The 17,752-nt window shown below is 41.7% G+C and overlaps 2 protein-coding genes across 4 annotated transcripts; one reads left to right on the forward strand and one right to left on the reverse strand.

The window, feature by feature from the left end:
- Window positions 1–1,204: 1,204 nt before the first annotated feature.
- LOC112874856 (branched-chain-amino-acid aminotransferase-like protein 1) lies at window positions 1,205–13,005 on the forward strand. 3 transcript variants are annotated; one of them, XM_025938417.1, is made up of 19 exons: window positions 1,205–1,483; window positions 1,867–1,965; window positions 6,220–6,297; window positions 6,382–6,474; window positions 6,678–6,815; window positions 7,148–7,206; window positions 7,344–7,446; window positions 8,441–8,629; window positions 8,720–8,820; window positions 8,896–8,950; window positions 9,166–9,252; window positions 9,367–9,418; window positions 9,774–9,859; window positions 10,639–10,692; window positions 10,822–10,905; window positions 10,985–11,056; window positions 11,774–11,854; window positions 12,145–12,180; window positions 12,622–13,005. In XM_025938417.1, exons 1-19 carry the CDS (start codon window positions 1,379–1,381, stop codon window positions 12,748–12,750), a joined length of 1,701 nt encoding a protein of 566 aa, XP_025794202.1. In that variant the 5' UTR covers window positions 1,205–1,378; the 3' UTR covers window positions 12,751–13,005. The 3 variants fall into 3 exon arrangements, with proteins under 3 accessions (XP_025794202.1, XP_025794203.1, XP_025794204.1); XM_025938418.1 differs by having other exon boundaries at window positions 6,226–6,297; XM_025938419.1 differs by lacking the exon at window positions 1,205–1,483 and having other exon boundaries at window positions 1,926–1,965; window positions 6,379–6,474.
- Window positions 13,006–13,775: 770 nt separating this feature from the next.
- LOC112873297 lies at window positions 13,776–15,555 on the reverse strand. Its single transcript, XM_025936288.1, has 2 exons — window positions 14,454–15,555; window positions 13,776–14,365 (listed from the first exon to the last, which is right to left on the reverse strand). Exons 1-2 carry the CDS (start codon window positions 15,553–15,555, stop codon window positions 13,776–13,778), a joined length of 1,692 nt encoding a protein of 563 aa, XP_025792073.1.
- Between the last annotated feature and the right edge of the window lie 2,197 nt (window positions 15,556–17,752).

The raw sequence follows: 17,752 nt of genomic DNA on the forward strand, positions 1-17,752 counted from the left end.
TAGCGACAAACAACAACAGGCTATTGCCCTTCTTATCCAGCACGATTGCTGAAAAAAAAATGCACGGAACCATCATGCCATCGCTATTTCCGTTTTTTTACCGGTGGAAAGCACGTGCACCAAGTTCGCTACGAGGGTAGGCGTATACTAACAAGGTCAGCGATCGTGACGAGAGCTCGCGTTGAAGGCTTATGATACGCGTATAGGATGCACGTGATGCGTGCCAACTTGTCCAACACCTGTATTAGAAACGAAATGACTCCTTGGAGGTTGGGATGGAGGTAAAGCCAAGCAAATTTGGATTGTAAGGCCTGTTTGGATCCAACGGAAAGAGAGAGAAAGTGCAAAATTTTTGCTCTTTTGCACTTTTTTTTGCACTTTTGGATCCAAACACCCCAAAGTGCAAAAGGGCAAATGCTACCGTAATTTTACTAATTATGCATTAATTAGGCTTAATAGATTCGTCTCGTCATTTAGTCCTCATCTATGTAATTAGTTTTTTAATTAAACTATATTTAATACTTCTAATTAGCGTCCAAACATCTGATGTGACAGGAGCAAAAAATTGCCATTTGCCCTTTTGCCATTTGAGGGTGGATCCAAACAGGCCCCAGGAGATGCGAATCTGACTGCCTGTCCACCAGAATTTTTTTAAAGTGTTTGATATTTATCGAGGATATGAAAAAACCTGCTGACCGAGCTCGTGTTCCTGATCTGCCTCACCGTCTTGCATCGCGCACGGTCACACAAGGTTGGATCCACATTTGCTGGAAATACGGTACGGTGCCACGTTCTTCGTGCCGGGAACGTTGTTCTCGTGCTGGGAACGCGGATACAGTAATATTAAAATCGCTTTTAAATACCACGTTGTATGTTTCTCGATCCATGGATCCGGAAAGGTAAACTTTTGAGATTGTGGTTGGATCTCGTCGGCTAGTTACGTCAGGAGGATGATGGAGGGAGGAAAACAAAAGCTACCGCCCCCTACCGGACACACCCACCGGAGGGAGGGTAAGTGGATAACAAGTGCCAATCAACCGGCACGCAACTTGCGCAATTTTCAGCTTGATCGGGACAGGTTGCTTGTTTGGCTACAATCTCGCCGTGGCCCGCTTGCAGTGGCGTCGTGCTGCTCACCTCCCTCAAGACCCTCCTCGAGCCCTGCTGTTCTTGCTGACGCTCGCCACAGTACTACCCACCGGGGCCACGACAGTCGACACCGCCAATCTTTTCGAAACAAAAAATAGCCTGCCTGCCACCAGCGCCCCCACTCATCGCCCTCGCTCCTGCTCCCCCTTCCCTTCCCCATCGGATCGAATTCGATTCGGAGGGACGACCCGTCAGATCAAACCAAATCAAACCGGCGAGCCGCGGGCGGATGGGGTCGCCGGCGCCGGAGGGGGAGGGCCAGGGGCCCGTGGTCATCCACGCGTGGTCGGCGCCGCGCTCCCTCAGCACCAGCCTCATGTACTCCTTCGCCCAGGTCCGTGTCCCGCCGAACCTCCTCCGCCTGCTGGCGGCTGGGCTGGGTGAGAATCGGGAGGTGGTGATCGCGAGAGGGAGCGGACGGGGATGCGTCCCTGCCGATTCTCGCTCGTTTGGTCAACTGCGTGATGAGCGTTCTGTTGAGGGAGGAGGAGGTTTGGGGCCATTGGGTTGGGTGGGCGCACTCCTGCTCTGTTTCAAGCGAGCAGCGAGTAACCGATGGTCCGAGTGCTGCTTCATTGGACTTCAACCATGCGTTTCTTTCTCCTTCCTCCTTGGCACATGCGTGCCAATCTGATCATCGGTTTTCTCATACAGTGAGTGACTTTATCACTGACTTTCATCTACTTTTTTTTTTCCGGTTCTGCTGTCTTGTTCCAGAGGGACGACATGGAGGTGCTTGACGAACCTCTCTACGCCAATTTCCTGCGTGTCACCGGCCTCGACAGGCCCTACCGCGAGGATCTTCTGTCAAAAATGGTGAGGCTCTGCGCACTCGTTGACTCAGCTGTAACATACGGCTTGCATTGAATGGAAATAATCACCATTTCATTTTACCTGAATACCTGATGAGATGTTTCAATGATGGGGAAGTGGTTTTTGTATCGAGGTTAACGATTACAAGCCGCATTATCTCTACTAGCCTATCAACCCGTGCGGAGCACGGGCGAATTAGAATTAATATAAAAATAAGGCTTATAGCTAATAATTATAATTATCTATCTCACGCCCTCTTTCATCTATTAATTACTAGCTCCGTGCCTGTGCGTTGCTACGGGTCAAATAAATTCTCTTGATGACCACCAATTTTCATTGTATGAATATTTATCGCAACATGTAACAATAGATGCATATACTTTATCTTCAACTGTACAAACCATTGTTCTCAATAATAAAGGAGCCACTACTTGACAGCATGAAAGTCTAGCAAGTGGAAAACAAATGTTTTTTCCACCGCTGGACCAAGTAATGGGTGGCGCAACGTCATCTCATCTTCCTATAGCCCAACTACTGGCCTGCTTCCACCACCAGTAGGCAGTAGGTTGCAAAGCTCCGCGTTGGCGTGCTGCCAGTGACAGCCTCCTTGCTGCCACATTGCATTGCTTCTCAGTTCTCACAATCAGTTTCCAACACTTGCATGTCACACCACCTGCTATAGAGCCACACATGGGGTCAGAAAAAAGGCAAGCAGGTCCTCAGGATCTGAATTTCTGATGCTAACAGTACCAAAATTAGGAACCAAGTACTAATTTCTATATCCTTACTGCTTGTTCCCCTGATGCCACTTTATGTTGTGTCTAGAATGATTTCACGCACCAAGGCATAATATACCCTACAAATTAAAAGCTTTTTAATGCACGTGAAATATGGATGATGCAAAAGCGATTAACTGATCAGAACCTTGTCTGTTTGCATCACTCACTGAGTCAAAGGTATGCAAGTGAGAGTTTTCATAAAAGCTACCGACATTGCCTAAATCAGAAAACCCATGATGATGAACAACAGTCAGCAACAGAACACAGATAAATTTGGATGAATTGAACAGAAACAATAAGCATATCACACCACAATATTTTTTTAAAAAAATTTAACTCTTACAGCATGACATGTTTTGGTTAGCAGCATTATTCACCTTTGTGGTGCTCCAAATGCGTAAATCTGAACTTCCTGAGGCCTGCTACTATTGATATTGAGTCAATCCTAATACATATATAAAATGATCCTACACGTAAAAATTCCTCAACAGTGGCTCTGCCTCAGCTCATTTTATACTTGAGCAAATGATCACTACCACAGAAGAAGAAATTAGGCTGACAAAGCAAAAGAAAAAGGTATGCAACATGAATCAAAACAAAACAAACGCGTACTGGGTTGTGTGACTATCCAGGCACAGCTCCCTGTATGAAACTGCTTGAGCTTTTAGCAAGGAGCTCGCTCAAAATCCCAGCGACTGCGCCCACCGGTTAAAAAAACTGATGCTAATGCTGACACCAAATAAGAGTTTTGTAAAGGATAGATGCTGAAGATGTGAGGCCGAACACGAACCTGACCAGCACCAGCAGCATTCCAGGAAGATGGGGCCAAATACGTTCACAAAACTCCACCTCTTTTGAGCATCATCAACGAACTTTGTTAGAATACCCTCTAAAAAGGTAATATAATGCTACTGAAGGAATTACCCCTTCAGGTAGTAATGGAGCTTCATTTAGAAAATAGCCATTCTCAATAACGTGCTGCATTTGAGCAACCTATGGGATGAGCTAGGCATCACGCGCTAGGGAAGAATCAGTGAAACATCATGTAGATGGCTAAAATTTTGCAATGAACAACCCAATCCTCGGTAAAACAATATGGTTAAACTGAGCATCAAGCTAAAGTAAAACAACTGAGCGTCAATTTGAAGTCAGATAACTGAGCATCTAAATATTTGCATAGTACATTAGGACATACAGTTTCTACCACTGATTGATCAAATTGATAGGGCGCCATGGCACAACCATCAATTGGCCACATTGAAATATTTGCATAGGCGATACAGTACGTGGCTAGCACGATTTGTCATGGTGCTATTGCAGGGGCCGAGGCATGGAAGTATGCAACTTCTGCAGTCTGCAGGTTGATCAAGAGAAAGAAAAACGAACTGATATAAAGAGAAAGACGTCAAGGCTCTGGCCAGTTGAAAATGAAACATCGTGTAAAAGTAGTAGTAGTCATGAGATCAGGATGCTGGCCGATTGAAAACAACACACGCTATTAAAATGGATGTTGATCAAGGTATTGGCGAAAACAAAATGACGCAAAGCTGGAACCTGGACAAGCACGCGTGGAGCCTGGGGCTGAGGCGATGTCGTCAATCCAGGTGGGTTCTCGGTAGCAGAGCCATTGATCGCACCGCACTCTTCGGGTGTCTTATAGGAAGCCAGAACTGCTCGGCGAGAAGGACGACGCGGCCCGGCATTGGAAGTCAGCTAGGGACGGCATCAGTTGTGGACGACAGAAACCGTAGTCGTGGATGCCGGTGAGGGATCCCGTCAATGTCTGCGTCACAGTGGGGCATTGGACGGCGACATCGCTGGTGAGGATTGCAGCGGCTCGATGGTGGACAAGGGCTTTGGATTGCACGGTGCAAATTGGACGGGGAGGTGGCGGGTTCGAGGACGGCGACGTGTGAATTGGGAACGCAAGGGGCGGACCAGGAGGGGTGGAGGAGGAAATCGCCGCCGTCGCGTGGCCGCCGCTCGAACTGGTGGATGAGGTCGGAGAGGGCGGCGGGTGGTTCATCTCGCTTGCGACCGAAAAGAAAAATGGGCGGCGACAACAGGGTGGAGGAGGCCGGGTCGCAGGCTATGCGGCGTGGCGGCGTCGCCTCGAGTGCGAGAGCGGAGGATGACGGCTGCGGAGGAAGCGTTGGGGGAGGCGCGATGGAGGCAGCCAGGGGCGTCCGGCTGGTGGAGGAAGCGACGGGTGAAGCGGCGTGACGGCGGCATCGAGCGCGGGGGTAAGAGCGGTCGTGGGTGCGAGCGGGGAGGCGCGGCGAGGAAGGGCTTGCTGAGGCAGCTCGCGAGGTCGCGCTGACGTCGTCCTCACAAATAGGTCGTGGATCGCCCCACCGTCAAGATGGGATCACGACGCTGTCTGCACCAGCAAATCACCGTCCTCATCGCCCCGCAGTCCTCATCGCGCACCACCCTGCTGATCGCCCCCATGTCCAGCGGCAGAACGAACGGTTAAAGAGATCGCACGACGCAAGAAAGTAATCCGACGGCGCGTTCCTTTTTTTTTGCGAGACAACGTTTTTGGGACGCCGCCGCACGAACGAAAAGTTTTTCGCCACTTGAGTTTTCTTAGTTGTAGAGATTCTAACACATACTCCAAAATACATATTTATCATTATCTAGTTGCAATAGATTTCATTTTGCATCACACCTCCATGTGTTTTTGATATATATTTAATTGAACCATTTGTTTGTGAATTGTTATTCTTATCTCTTCCATCATACATGAATATATGTTGACACGTATCGTGGGTAGTATTTTTATATAAACAGTAACATAAATAATATATTAATAGTGATAGAAATAGTAATTTAGAATTTTATATTGGTGCACTTTAATATTTTGTTATAATTATATAATTTAGATTCAGATTTAGGGGTTACTTATAATGACATGATTGGATAATTTATATGCAAATTTAGGGGGTTATTTGCATTATTTTATAATGGCATAGGTGGGTAATTTACACGAAGATTAGGGGGTTACTTTAGATTTTTTTTATAATGGCAGAGGTGGGTAATTTCGATAAATGTTTAGGGGGTTACTTTAGTCTATTTTCATAATGGCAGAGGTGAGTAATTTATTAGAAAATATAACAGATCCAATGACTACCATGATTAGAGTTGTCGGATTGATGGCCGGATGTTTATGATTTTTGTGAGAATTTCTAGGATTTCTCTATTTTTTTAGAATGTCCACCTAGGATCCTAGGTGGCTTCACGTGGAGGCTTCAAAAGGAGCCTCCAAATAATAATAGTAAGATGCAGATGCCACCTCCATACTCTTTTCTTGCCCCTAGTAGCTGTCTGGCTCTAGGACCATCTTAGTAGGAAATTCCCATTATTTTATTAATCCCCACCCATCTCTTGTAGAGAACAGCAAAATGTTTCCAGAAAATTGTATCGTCCACTGTATGCCTTCTGTGTAATTGAGTCACTTGGGGTATTTCTGGTGCAGGAGCAGGACCTCGATGGAAATAAGGTTGTCAAAGAAGTGATTTTTGGCCCAGGGGAGAAAACGTATCGTTACTGCAAGGTATGACTTCAAAACTTTAGCGCACAGCTGTTTGTGAATGCATTGCTATTTATATCCACTAATCTCCTTTCTTTTTTTTAGTAGCACATCTCAAAGCAACACCTCCCAAACCTGTCTAGCGACCTGATGAAGAAGGGAAAACATTTCATATTGATACGCAACCCTCTAAATATACTGGTACTGTCACCTTTTTGTCTAAGCATCACATGCAGCTCGCCGTATTCTTCTGTTGCACAATTTCTATTTTCTGTAGCACATCCGCAGAAAGGAATCCCATTATGCTTTCAAAATTATTTTGCTTTTAGCAGAGTTTCAATATTTTATAGTGTACCTAATACCTACTGGCTACCACTAATAACACTCGATTCCATATACCCCAGCCATCTTTTGATAAAGTCATTCCACCATCCTTCTTGGAGCTTGGTATAGGCGAACTTGTGTCAATATACAGTGAATTATGTGGACTTGGGAAGCCACCGCCTGTGATAGATGCAGATGACCTGCAACGGGAACCTGAGGTAAATCTATAATTAATTAATGCAATCATTTTATCAGAGTGATAATTGTCCATCTTATGATTGCAGTCTAAGAATAATAGATGCATCTTCCATGATGTGGTGTAGCAAGCTGCTTTGAAGGGCATGACATTTTAGTTGCTCTCCTCAGCTTTTATGCTTTACCAACCACTCTAGTGCTACATTAGTTCACATTAGTTTTGATGATGACTCATGAGCCCTGCAATTTTAATTTCTGTGATGCAATAGTTTGGTGGTATTTATCCTTTGCTACATTTTCCATAATTTTATATTTGTGGTCCAATGTATTTGGTTTGTTTGTGCCTCACATGCAGGCTGTCTTGAGGGGACTCTGTGAGGATCTGGGCATTCCTTTCCAGCCACAAATGTTGAAGTATGTATGTTTATGTTGAACATGAAACTGACACTAGTTTTAGACTTCTGTTGTGATCAAATATGTAGCTTCATCATGTATTAAGTTTAAAATTGCTCCAATCTGTTAATTCGATTATAATTATTTCCCCTTTTTAGATGGGAAGCTGGCCCAAAGGAATTTGATGGTATATGGGCCCCCTGGTGGTATAGGAGTGTGCACAAGTCTACAGGTTTCTCTAAGTCCCGCCAATATCCTTTGGTAAGCTGACATTAAACACCTCTCTTTTCCAGTATTTCATGAGTACTTCTGTCCTGGATATTTGCATAGATAGTCAGTTATAACATTGATTGAAAAGGGCCAGCTGAAAATAGGTAAATGGTATGAATGACAGATGACCATGGCTGACAAAACTACCAAGACAAACTGAAGTATTTTATTTAGAAAAAGGATGGCACGAATATATCCATAATTTTCTATTTTTCAAAATATTTTATTCAAGGCAGCATGAGCATTTAACTGGGAATTGGTATGCAATTTAATAGGGTTTTTTTAGGCAAAAGGTGAATGTGATACCATGATCATATGTTTTGCCATACCAATTTCTTCTGCTGAAGCGACAAAACTATGTGGTTGGAGACAGTGCTTTATAAGAATGCATTTTTGTTGTAGAAGATGGTTGGTTCACATTTTCTGCTGGAGAACTTGCTCTCTTAATCACTCAAATCTAAACATCTTGGTCTTCTAGTTATTTGTGACTCAAGCAATTTTTTTTACCACCAATATCTTAAGTATTTTGTTAGTGGCTTTTCCTTGATAACTGATACATCATACAGCCATTTTTTAACTGAAAACTTTTAGTCATTGGTGTGATCTGAAATTAAAATACAAAATATGGTGTTGATTGATCCGAAACAAGATTTACCATTGTTCTCCTTGAAAAGACACTGTTGGTACCTAACTCATGATCATGACTTTGTTGACATTTGTGCATCCTGTTGCGTGACCTTATGCTTTAGGAGTTCTTCTTTTCTTTGAAAGATATGCTTTAGGGTGATGATTATGCTGTGACCAACTGAACAAAATGAAGCACCTATTGAAAGAAAGTGTCTTGTTAGTAAACGAGCACTTTGCAACTATCAATATTTTAACATATTGCCTTTAATAGTTTATCGAAATGCAATTCGTGTTTCTTGCTGTGGTATACTATTTGGTACAGTTCTTAATTACCATGGAGTTTCTTCTTTGATTGCAGACTTTCCCATCTGCATATTATGACCTCCTTGAGCAAAGCTTGCCTTTTTACAACATGCTGAAGCGCCAAGTAAGGAGAACTATAGGATCTCATCAACCACCATTACCTGATCCTCCTCTGCCTGTCCCTGCGAATAAAAAAATTCTAGTTTGGGTTGGAGATGAACTTTTGCCACGTGACAGTGCAAAGGTATTTGTCACTGGTACCTTATAGTACGCCACCAGTATTATCACATGATAAATCTCCCCTTTCTTTTCTCTAATCATCTATCTTGTAAAGGTTTCAGTATTTGATTCAGTTGTACAAGGAGGAGATGCTGTTTGGGAAGGTTTACGTATATATCATGGAAAAGTATTCAAACTAGATGAACATTTGGATAGGTGCAGTACCTAGTTCTATCTTTTGTCTGCATCTGATCTATCTAATGGCTGACCTCCACTTTATTTTTTATCTAGATTGTTTGATTCAGCAAAAGCTATGGCTTTCAGCAATGTGCCCACTCGTGACTGGGTAAATTACCTTTGCTTACTAGCTTAATGATCTGTATATTGTATTGCAACACGGTTGATGTCTTCTATGCCGTCTTGTGCTTGTTTTGGGTTGAAGGCACACCGTATTTTGTTTGGTGTGGTTGTCTAGAATTTAATTTACGTGTAGAGAGGATTAGTGACGGCCAATTTTGAACTACTGAACTGAGCTGTCATTTTGCACATGGTTTGTTGCAGATTAAGGATGCCATTTTTAAGACTCTGATTGCAAATGGAATGTTTGATAATGCTCATATAAGGCTCACACTCACCCGTGGGAAAAAGGTAAAATACAGATCAAGATTCACCAGGATATTGTTTTTACAGTATGTTATTTGTTACCTTCTAGGCATAACCAGCGCTCTCATTCTATTCACTGGCCATGTTTTTCAAGTGAAGGTGACATCTGGAATGAGTCCAGCTTTCAATCTTTATGGGTGCGCCCTGATTGGTATTCATCTTTCTGTCCACCTTTTTCTCTCTTCTCTTTTTGCATCCATGTGCACTTTTTCCCATTTGCAACATGAGTCCACTTTGAAAATAAAAAAAAAATCCTCAGGGGTGGCACGTCCCCCTGCACTTTTAACTGTTGCGCCACAAGCGTAGACAAGGCATGTTTTTCCACAAGCCATAACGCACAAGCTGGTGACTGTTGATTGCCTTGTTGTGGTGTAGCTGTTGATATACTTGCCATACGTCTAGTAGGGGAAAGCAATGCATGCTACTATTAGGTCCAGTTTAATTATAACTGAGGCTAAATAGATGCTGTTTTGCTAGTTTCCAATAAAATCTTTTGTTTTGTTCAGTGCTTGCAGAGTGGAAACCACCAGTTTACGATAACTCACATGGGATAAAGTTGGTAACTGCCACCACACGACGAAATTCTCCCAATGTAAGATCTTCAAATAAACTTCTGCATAATTTTGTTTATTTCACTTCAGCTAGCTTTGGGGTCATTTATATTAAAAGTAGGGTCGTGGGGAACCATCTCTTGATTCTTAGTGTGACGGTGGAGGCGTGACTGCGTGAGGGTATGACTCCACCTATCAGGATTCAAATTCTGGTGCCCACGAATTACACACATGCGAGTGCCCAAGAATCACGCACTCACTGATGTGAATGTTGTGTGCTAACATGTGTATCATCCGTGTAACCACAAATAGAATAGCAGCATTGTGGAGTCTCATGAGCAAATGTAGTTTTCATTATTAGGTGAATTTCCTGCTTGCACAGTCAGCAACTTGGATAAATATTAACCAGTATTATCATTGTCTGTGTTACCAGCAGCTGGCACAACCAGTAGTAGCTTCAATGCTGCATTACCAATCAGTGCCGACTGATACCAGTATTTCATCCATACCTAGTAGCCTTGGCATGTTAACTCGTAAATATATTTGTCACCTACAGACGATATTTGATTAATGATAATGGTAGACAAAAATGAACAGGAATTTATAAAAAATTGTATTCAACCACTAACTCTTTAACAGTTAGTGTAAACTATTTGTCTATTTCCTAGATCAATTACATTTTTCATTAGTGTCAATGTCTTACAGTTTCATTGTTTCCAATGGTTTCATCTGACTCTGATTCAACATCAATTCAAATATTACTCTGTCCTTTGAATTAACAATGATGCATGACCAATGTTATTCTTGTGACTTGTTTCAGAGTATAGATTCCAAGATACATCACAACAATCTTATCAACAATATTCTGGCAAAGGTTCATTTTCCTTACGATTTGAGCTCTTCCTTAGTTAGCTCCCTATGTATACCTTAACTAAATTGGTGCTTTTTATCTTTTTGATATTATTATTATTATTAGTGCTCAGTTATTCATCGTCCTATGCAGATAGAAGGTAATCTTGCCCAGGCTGAGGATGCCATTATGCTAGACAAGGATGGTTTTGTATCAGAGACAAATGCAACAAACATTGTAAGCATACCTTCAGCAGATCTGCAAATAGATATTTGTCATATGATTGTTCTAAAACTGCCACTGTGTTTAACTGCAGTTCATGGTTAAGAAGGGAACTGTATTGACACCTCATGCTGACTATTGCCTTCCAGGAATTACACGCGCAACTGTAAGTATAATTAGATTCCAGCTGGAACAACTGGGGGCAGTCTATACAAGTGCCTCCTTTCAATTAGAGAGCACACAAAAAATGTATTTTTTTTAGATCTTTCTGTTGTATTTGGGCACCAATACTCTTTCCATGGCTCAAGTGGTTTCACAGTATTCAAATTCTCTTGACGGTCAACACTACTAGATATGTATAGAAAATATCTTCTTCTTTTTTCTGAAGATGCAGGAATGGTTCTTTCTGCTTTTATTTGATATAGGGATTTTGACATAATAGGAAGTTGGGTTGGTTCCTTTAATTCAGTACTGTATATGTTCGAATTATTGGATTAGATGTTCTAACTATCATCATGGAGAACTGTAATATATTTGAAATACAGAAGTAAAAAGTCCTCAGTAGCCTTACTATGTTCCTATGGGCACTGCTCATTTGCATTATTTGGAGGATCTAAGTATGGAACACTAAAAATAGTTCTATTTTCCATGTTAAACAAGAAGAGAAACTGTAATTAGCATATGTTTGCATCTGGAAAATATTATGAATATGTTGTGTTACTGAATCCTTATTGTGGCATTTCTGGTTCTGTATACTGGCTTTAGTTATCGGAAAGTGCTATATTAATGCATCAATATGAACAATTCTTGTTATTTGAAACAGTGTGTTTACTAAGTTGAACATGTATATTTCTAATATTGCTCTTTTTTTAAAAAAAAACAGGTCATGGATCTTGTGGTGAAAGAAAACTTTGTATTACATGAACGACGCATCAGTCTGTCAGAATTTCATGCTGCAGACGAGGTATGGTACTTTACTTACAGATATCAGTTATGTATTTTCTTAAAGTTACGTGCAAATTTTTGTGCCAACTTATATGATCTTTTAACTCAAGGACTCTTAGTCTTAACTTCCTGTTGATGAACTAACATGACAAGATGTAGTGTACTTTCTCAGATTTTCCCTATCGAGAGGCTTCCATGTAGGATTTGTCATGCACATTAAACTTGATGTTTAGAATTATGCCTGTATTAGCATTAGTCTGCCACACCCATGATATGCTGCGCTCTTACAGCTGTGGTTGTCACATGCAGGTGTGGACAACTGGAACAATGGGTGAAATTACACCGGTGAGTTGACTTTGTTTTGGTCATGGTCATGTTTGTATTTTTCCTAGTCTGTCGATTGTATTGCTGTCAAATGGTTCTGATAAGCTTGAAAAGTGAAGTTGGATTAGGTGAATGATAGTGCGCAGAAACACTTGCATATATTCTCCTCTTCCGAGGAACATTATTTGCTCATTTTACTTATTGGTTATCAGAGGAGGTTTGGCCACCCTAAATAGATGGCCCTCCATTATTTTACATGCTGACAAGTGACATCGAGTATTACTACACCTGAACTTGTTTTAAAGTGCTTTTTTCAGCAACTCCCCTTTTGCTACTTTCAGATATAAGCATGAATGTTCTGAGATGAGTTTTTTCCCCCAACAACTGTTCTGAGATGAGTTGTTGCCATTGTTGGCATATCCTATAGCTGTTTTGTTGCTCATACATTCTGCTCTGATATAGGTTGTAATGATTGACGGGCGTGAAATTGGTGATGGGAAAATAGGTCCAGTCACAAGGCAAATCCAGAAGGCATACAAAATCCTGACAGCAGGGCAAGGGGTACCAATACCTAGAAACGATGACGCATAATCGTCACTGGGGCATTCCTTATCTGGTTATCTACCATGAGGACCAATCCTCAGGGAGCCTGATTGCATTCATCTAGAACAACAATAAAGTAATAACCGCCATATGGAGATGCACCAGCACCATGCATCATTGTTGTACCAAACAGGATATTGTGTTTATTATCTACACAGCTGAAGATCATGTTATTCAATGAGTCATGGCATTGGCATGCGCTTGTATGCGTCTAAGCTGGTTAATGGTTTATTGCCAACTCAATTTGTTTTTACTGTGCTTATTGCTGATCCAATTTGTCATCATTTTCACTTCATACTTGGTAACATTCCAGTGCTATTAGCAAATTCTGAACTTCTGAACCTGAAAACTTGTAGTGGGAAGCTATGGCAAATCTTAGCAACAAAATGAGTCAATGTATAAAATTGTGTTGTGCCAGACACTTACATAGTTGGTGAAATGTTGCTTCCTAAGATGTGACCAGCTGCGACTATGAACAAAACAGGCAAACACACGCTCATCAAAAGAAAAGGATTAAGTTCGTTGATAATTTGCAAAATTTGTATATCGAATGGGTTCCCTTGTGATAGATTTTAAAATAATACATAAAGAGAACTGAAAACACATAATCCATCTCCTACTCTTCGCTAAACTACTCACTGTTGCCCACCATAATCAGACTGAAACACACTAGGGGATACTCCATGTCTACCAGATTGTTCCATCTCTTGTAGAAACAGACCATGCATCTGCCAAAAGAAGCCGGGCTTCTTCAGCAGGAAACATGAATCCATGGAGTCCCCGTATTACAGAAACATTCAAAGCTAACCAAAAGATGCAACACCAGAAGTCCAAAGCTCCAGATTATGTGTATATGTTCATGCATCACACAATATATTTAGACGAACAAACGAAGACGCATACAGAACATAACAGTACGGAGAGGATACCAGAGCTGCGTAGCTCAAGCAAAGAAACAGTTCATGAAATTGGTACTACCATACTGCAACGAAAGTTACGATAACAATGTAGCCTCAAAGGAGTGCAATGACAGCGTCATTGGTAACTCTCTCGAATATGTCGCGCTCCAGGAACAGCAATAAGCAGTCACTGGTCCATTGGTTGCAGGGTTCTTTCATCATCGTGCTGTCGATGAACTTCAAAGCAGAGGATGCTGTCTTGGCGGTGGCTGGTGTCGCGGGAAGGATGAGAGCAAGCTTCAGGAGCAGATAGACCTGTGGATACGCGGTGTTCTTGCCAGTCTCCACCATCTTAACAGAAAGATCGCTGAGAGCATTCATTTCACGAAATCTTGCATCAGAGCGAACGTCCGTTATGAAGGCTGCGAGTTGCAGATCAAGTGCTGCGATCGCAGTATCGGAGAACTCGGATGGGTAGAGCCGAGCATATCCAATGAGCTTTTCCTTATCGAAAGCTTGGAAAGAATTCCGTGGACTTAGGCATGATGAAAGAAGAAATAATGCCGAGCTTTGCTCACTGAAACGCCTGTCAAGCTCGTTGAGGTGAATATTGATAACCTTCTCAAAGAAATCAACCTGGTAGTGGTCCAGGTTTGTCATTGTTGTAGCTTCATCTCTCAGCCTCGGCCGGGGATCGAATTTTTCTCCCATGTTGGCCATAGGAATTTCATTATCACTGCAAAACATGCCGATTTTGTTAAGAAAAGGTGTCCATCCTTCGTCCCTCATTACCTGCAGCTGCCTCTTCGCCTCCTGGAGGAGCGCCGTACAAGTTCCCTGCGTCCACGTATTTCCCATCCAGGGCCAGTGACAGCTCATTTGTAATGCTCAGTACATCTTGCATCAACAGCAGGCCAAAAGCAAAGTCATAGGACAATCCTTCAAGTACTTTGTATGCCAGATAAGATTGATCATTGTTTTTTACGACATCTCTCACAAAGAAAAGTGCTTCACAACTTGGATCAAAATAAGTAGCAAAGTTCACGAGTGCCTCATAGTATGAACCCCAACGTGTTTCACCAGGCTTCTTAAGATCATTGTCCCGGTTCACCCCTCCCTCTTGGATTAGCGCACAAACCTTTTCCGTGAACTGGGGACAGTCTTGGATTAGATTTGACAATGCATCGACTGTTTGGAAGAGCTGGTAAACATCAAATTGGCCATGGGAAGAACATACAAGAGACGAATGCAGCTGGCAGACACAAGGATGAACGTAGTACTCCAGTGCATTTTTGTTAGTGATTGATGTCTTTAGTTCGGTGAAAATTTCATCCCTGTAACCAAACAAGCCATAGCCTTGGCCGCGAAGCTTTGACAAACTCAATCCAGCTTCAGAAAGCATTGAACCAACCGCCACTTCGAGAGATGAACCATGGGCTGATGGCTCTGGCACAATACCAAGAAGCCTCTCCACAACGTCGCCCTTCCCATTGATATAGCGTGCAAACAGAACCATACAGGACATGAACTTGCTAGGTATGTAAATCACATCAACATATATTCCATAGAAATCTCCCTGGAGCTCACTGCCAATACCTTTTCTCGTTTCCTTTGCAAACGCATGAGCAATATCCTTGTCAAGGGTAGGCGTTATCGTCCACATCCGAGGCGGGCCACTCCGCTGGGAAATACCAGGATCCTGAAACATCATGTTGACCATGAAGCCTGGCATGTCCACAATCATCCTTTCCGCGAAACATCTCCCTGACCCATTGTCCAGAAAAGGCATCCCTTCTCTGAAGACAAACCTCATGAGATCAACTGCTCGATCAATGTCGACCTTCTTAGGAGATGGGACTTTCCTGAGGCTCCTCCACAACAACATCATCTGCATCTGCGTCTGAAGATTTTACCTTCCTCTTACGGATGGGCCTTGCTGAAGCTCCTCCGTGAGGGCATCAGCTGCATATGAGCCTGAAGATTTATCCGAGTGAATGCGGGCACCACCATCTTGGTTATAAGATCCTGACGGCTCCATATCCTGACCACCAAGCCAAACCACAATCAGTTCCAATGAGCATAAATTTATGGGAACAGGAACCCTGAAATTCTATAATTCTGCACCTAATATGTGGAATCATAGAACAGCGAATTCGTTAGACTAGATACATACATGGGAACATATCTATATCATGTTGAGTACAGGAATGTCATTTTCGCTGCAAAACGAACCAACTTTATTGATAAAAGTTGTCCACCCTTCACTCCTCATCACCTTAAGCTGCCTCTTGGCCTCCACGAGGAGAGCCATACAGCTTTCAGCGTCTTGTTCTTGATATAGTAAAATGCATTGTCGAACTTGGCTCGGATTATCATCCCAGTCCTAAAGTTTCAAAATGTACATTCAGATTCTTAAACTTACTAATTATATTATGAAAGATCCAAATCACAGTTGTTTAAGCTAAATCGAAGTTATATGATTTGTTTCAAATAAAAAATTATATACATACAAAAATAATCCATACCAAATTACTTGTACCAATATATTCAAATACAAAATATCTATATAAAGAAATTGTAAAACAATAAACTCGTATGATCATAAAAAATAAGTTAGAAAATAAAAAGGACAAAGTTTGGAGAAAATATTGGAAAGAAAATATTCAGCATAAAGTTTTGAAATAATATTTTGGAAAAAAATAGAAAATATAAGAGTTGAGCAGAAAATTTTAAAAATAAAATTTGGATCCACATGTAAGCTCCACATAAGTTGAACACTTACACTTTATAACTTAAAAATGATGATTTGAACTTTCACGTGATACGATTAGCAAGTTTGAGGATCTGAATATGCATTTTGAAAGTTTTGGGATCGGGATAACACTCCAAGCCAAATTCGAGGGCAGGCGGTGCATTTTACTCTTCTTAGACCTTATTCGGTTACACATGTATTTATTCCAAACCAGGAATGATGGGTACAACAAGTGGCTCATGGTAAGTAGAACAAAAGATTAGGATTCATTCCGGATCGGGAACTAATTGTAACAAAATCAACTCATAATAGGTACAACAAAATACCGAGATTAATTCCAACCTCTCGACTCATGAATTGCTTCCCGGTCTTTTGTTGTACCTATCATGAGTCTATTTTGTTGCAATTAGTTCCCGGCACGGAATAAATTCTTATATTTTGTTATACCTATTATGAGTCTCTTATTGTATCTATTATTTTCGACCAGGAATAAATCTATGTAACTTGAATCCTAATGAGTAGATCAATCGCTCAATCAATCTCGATCTAGCTAGAAGATGAATCTTCTTGAACCTCCTCCACATCGACATCATTCTCAGGTGTGCCTAAAGATTCGTCGGGGTGAACACCAAGACCGCTGTCTTGATTGCAGTTGCAGGATTGGCAATCTGATAGCTCCAGATACCCTAAGGCTAATCATAATGGGGGGTTTCGTATCCCTGTTTCTAAGAATGCCACATTAGCTTGGGGGATGAATGAAACACTATGCCTCAATGAAGAGTTTCATTTCACTATTTCCAAAGCTAACCAGTGTAATTAAATGCTAGTTGATCTAGTGTAGCATGTATATTTGTAACCAGTGTAATTAAATGCGAACAGAATCCCCCGTGAAACAACGGCGGTCACCGTGGTCGTTTCACGCCATTTCCAACATCTTGGAAACGAGTTAGCAGAGTGTCGTGGGGATGAAACTGGTTCCTTCTTTTCCCTCATTAAATCAGTGCCACATCATCAAAATGCTGATGTGTCATGGTAATTAATGCCATGAAACTCGCCATGAAACCCCATTGTGATTAGCCTAACAACAAATCAAACAACTGTCAATCCGATAATTTTTTATTTTTGATATTGTGTTCGTGCGGCTTCGCGACTTTGACACTCTCAAGATTTACTTGATAAAATTGACACTCTCCTACTTAAACATCCCTTGACATTTTCATTGTTTTAATAACTTTTATTTTCGTTTTCCATTAACAGGTTAAGGAAAAGATTAATTTGCCCCTTGGATACGTTGCCTTATCTGGTTGGCTCGGCGATCAGTTTTGTGGGTCGCCGTCGG

Source organism: Panicum hallii, chromosome 9 (genome assembly GCF_002211085.1).
Source record: "Panicum hallii strain FIL2 chromosome 9, PHallii_v3.1, whole genome shotgun sequence".
NCBI lineage: Eukaryota > Viridiplantae > Streptophyta > Magnoliopsida > Poales > Poaceae > Panicum > Panicum hallii.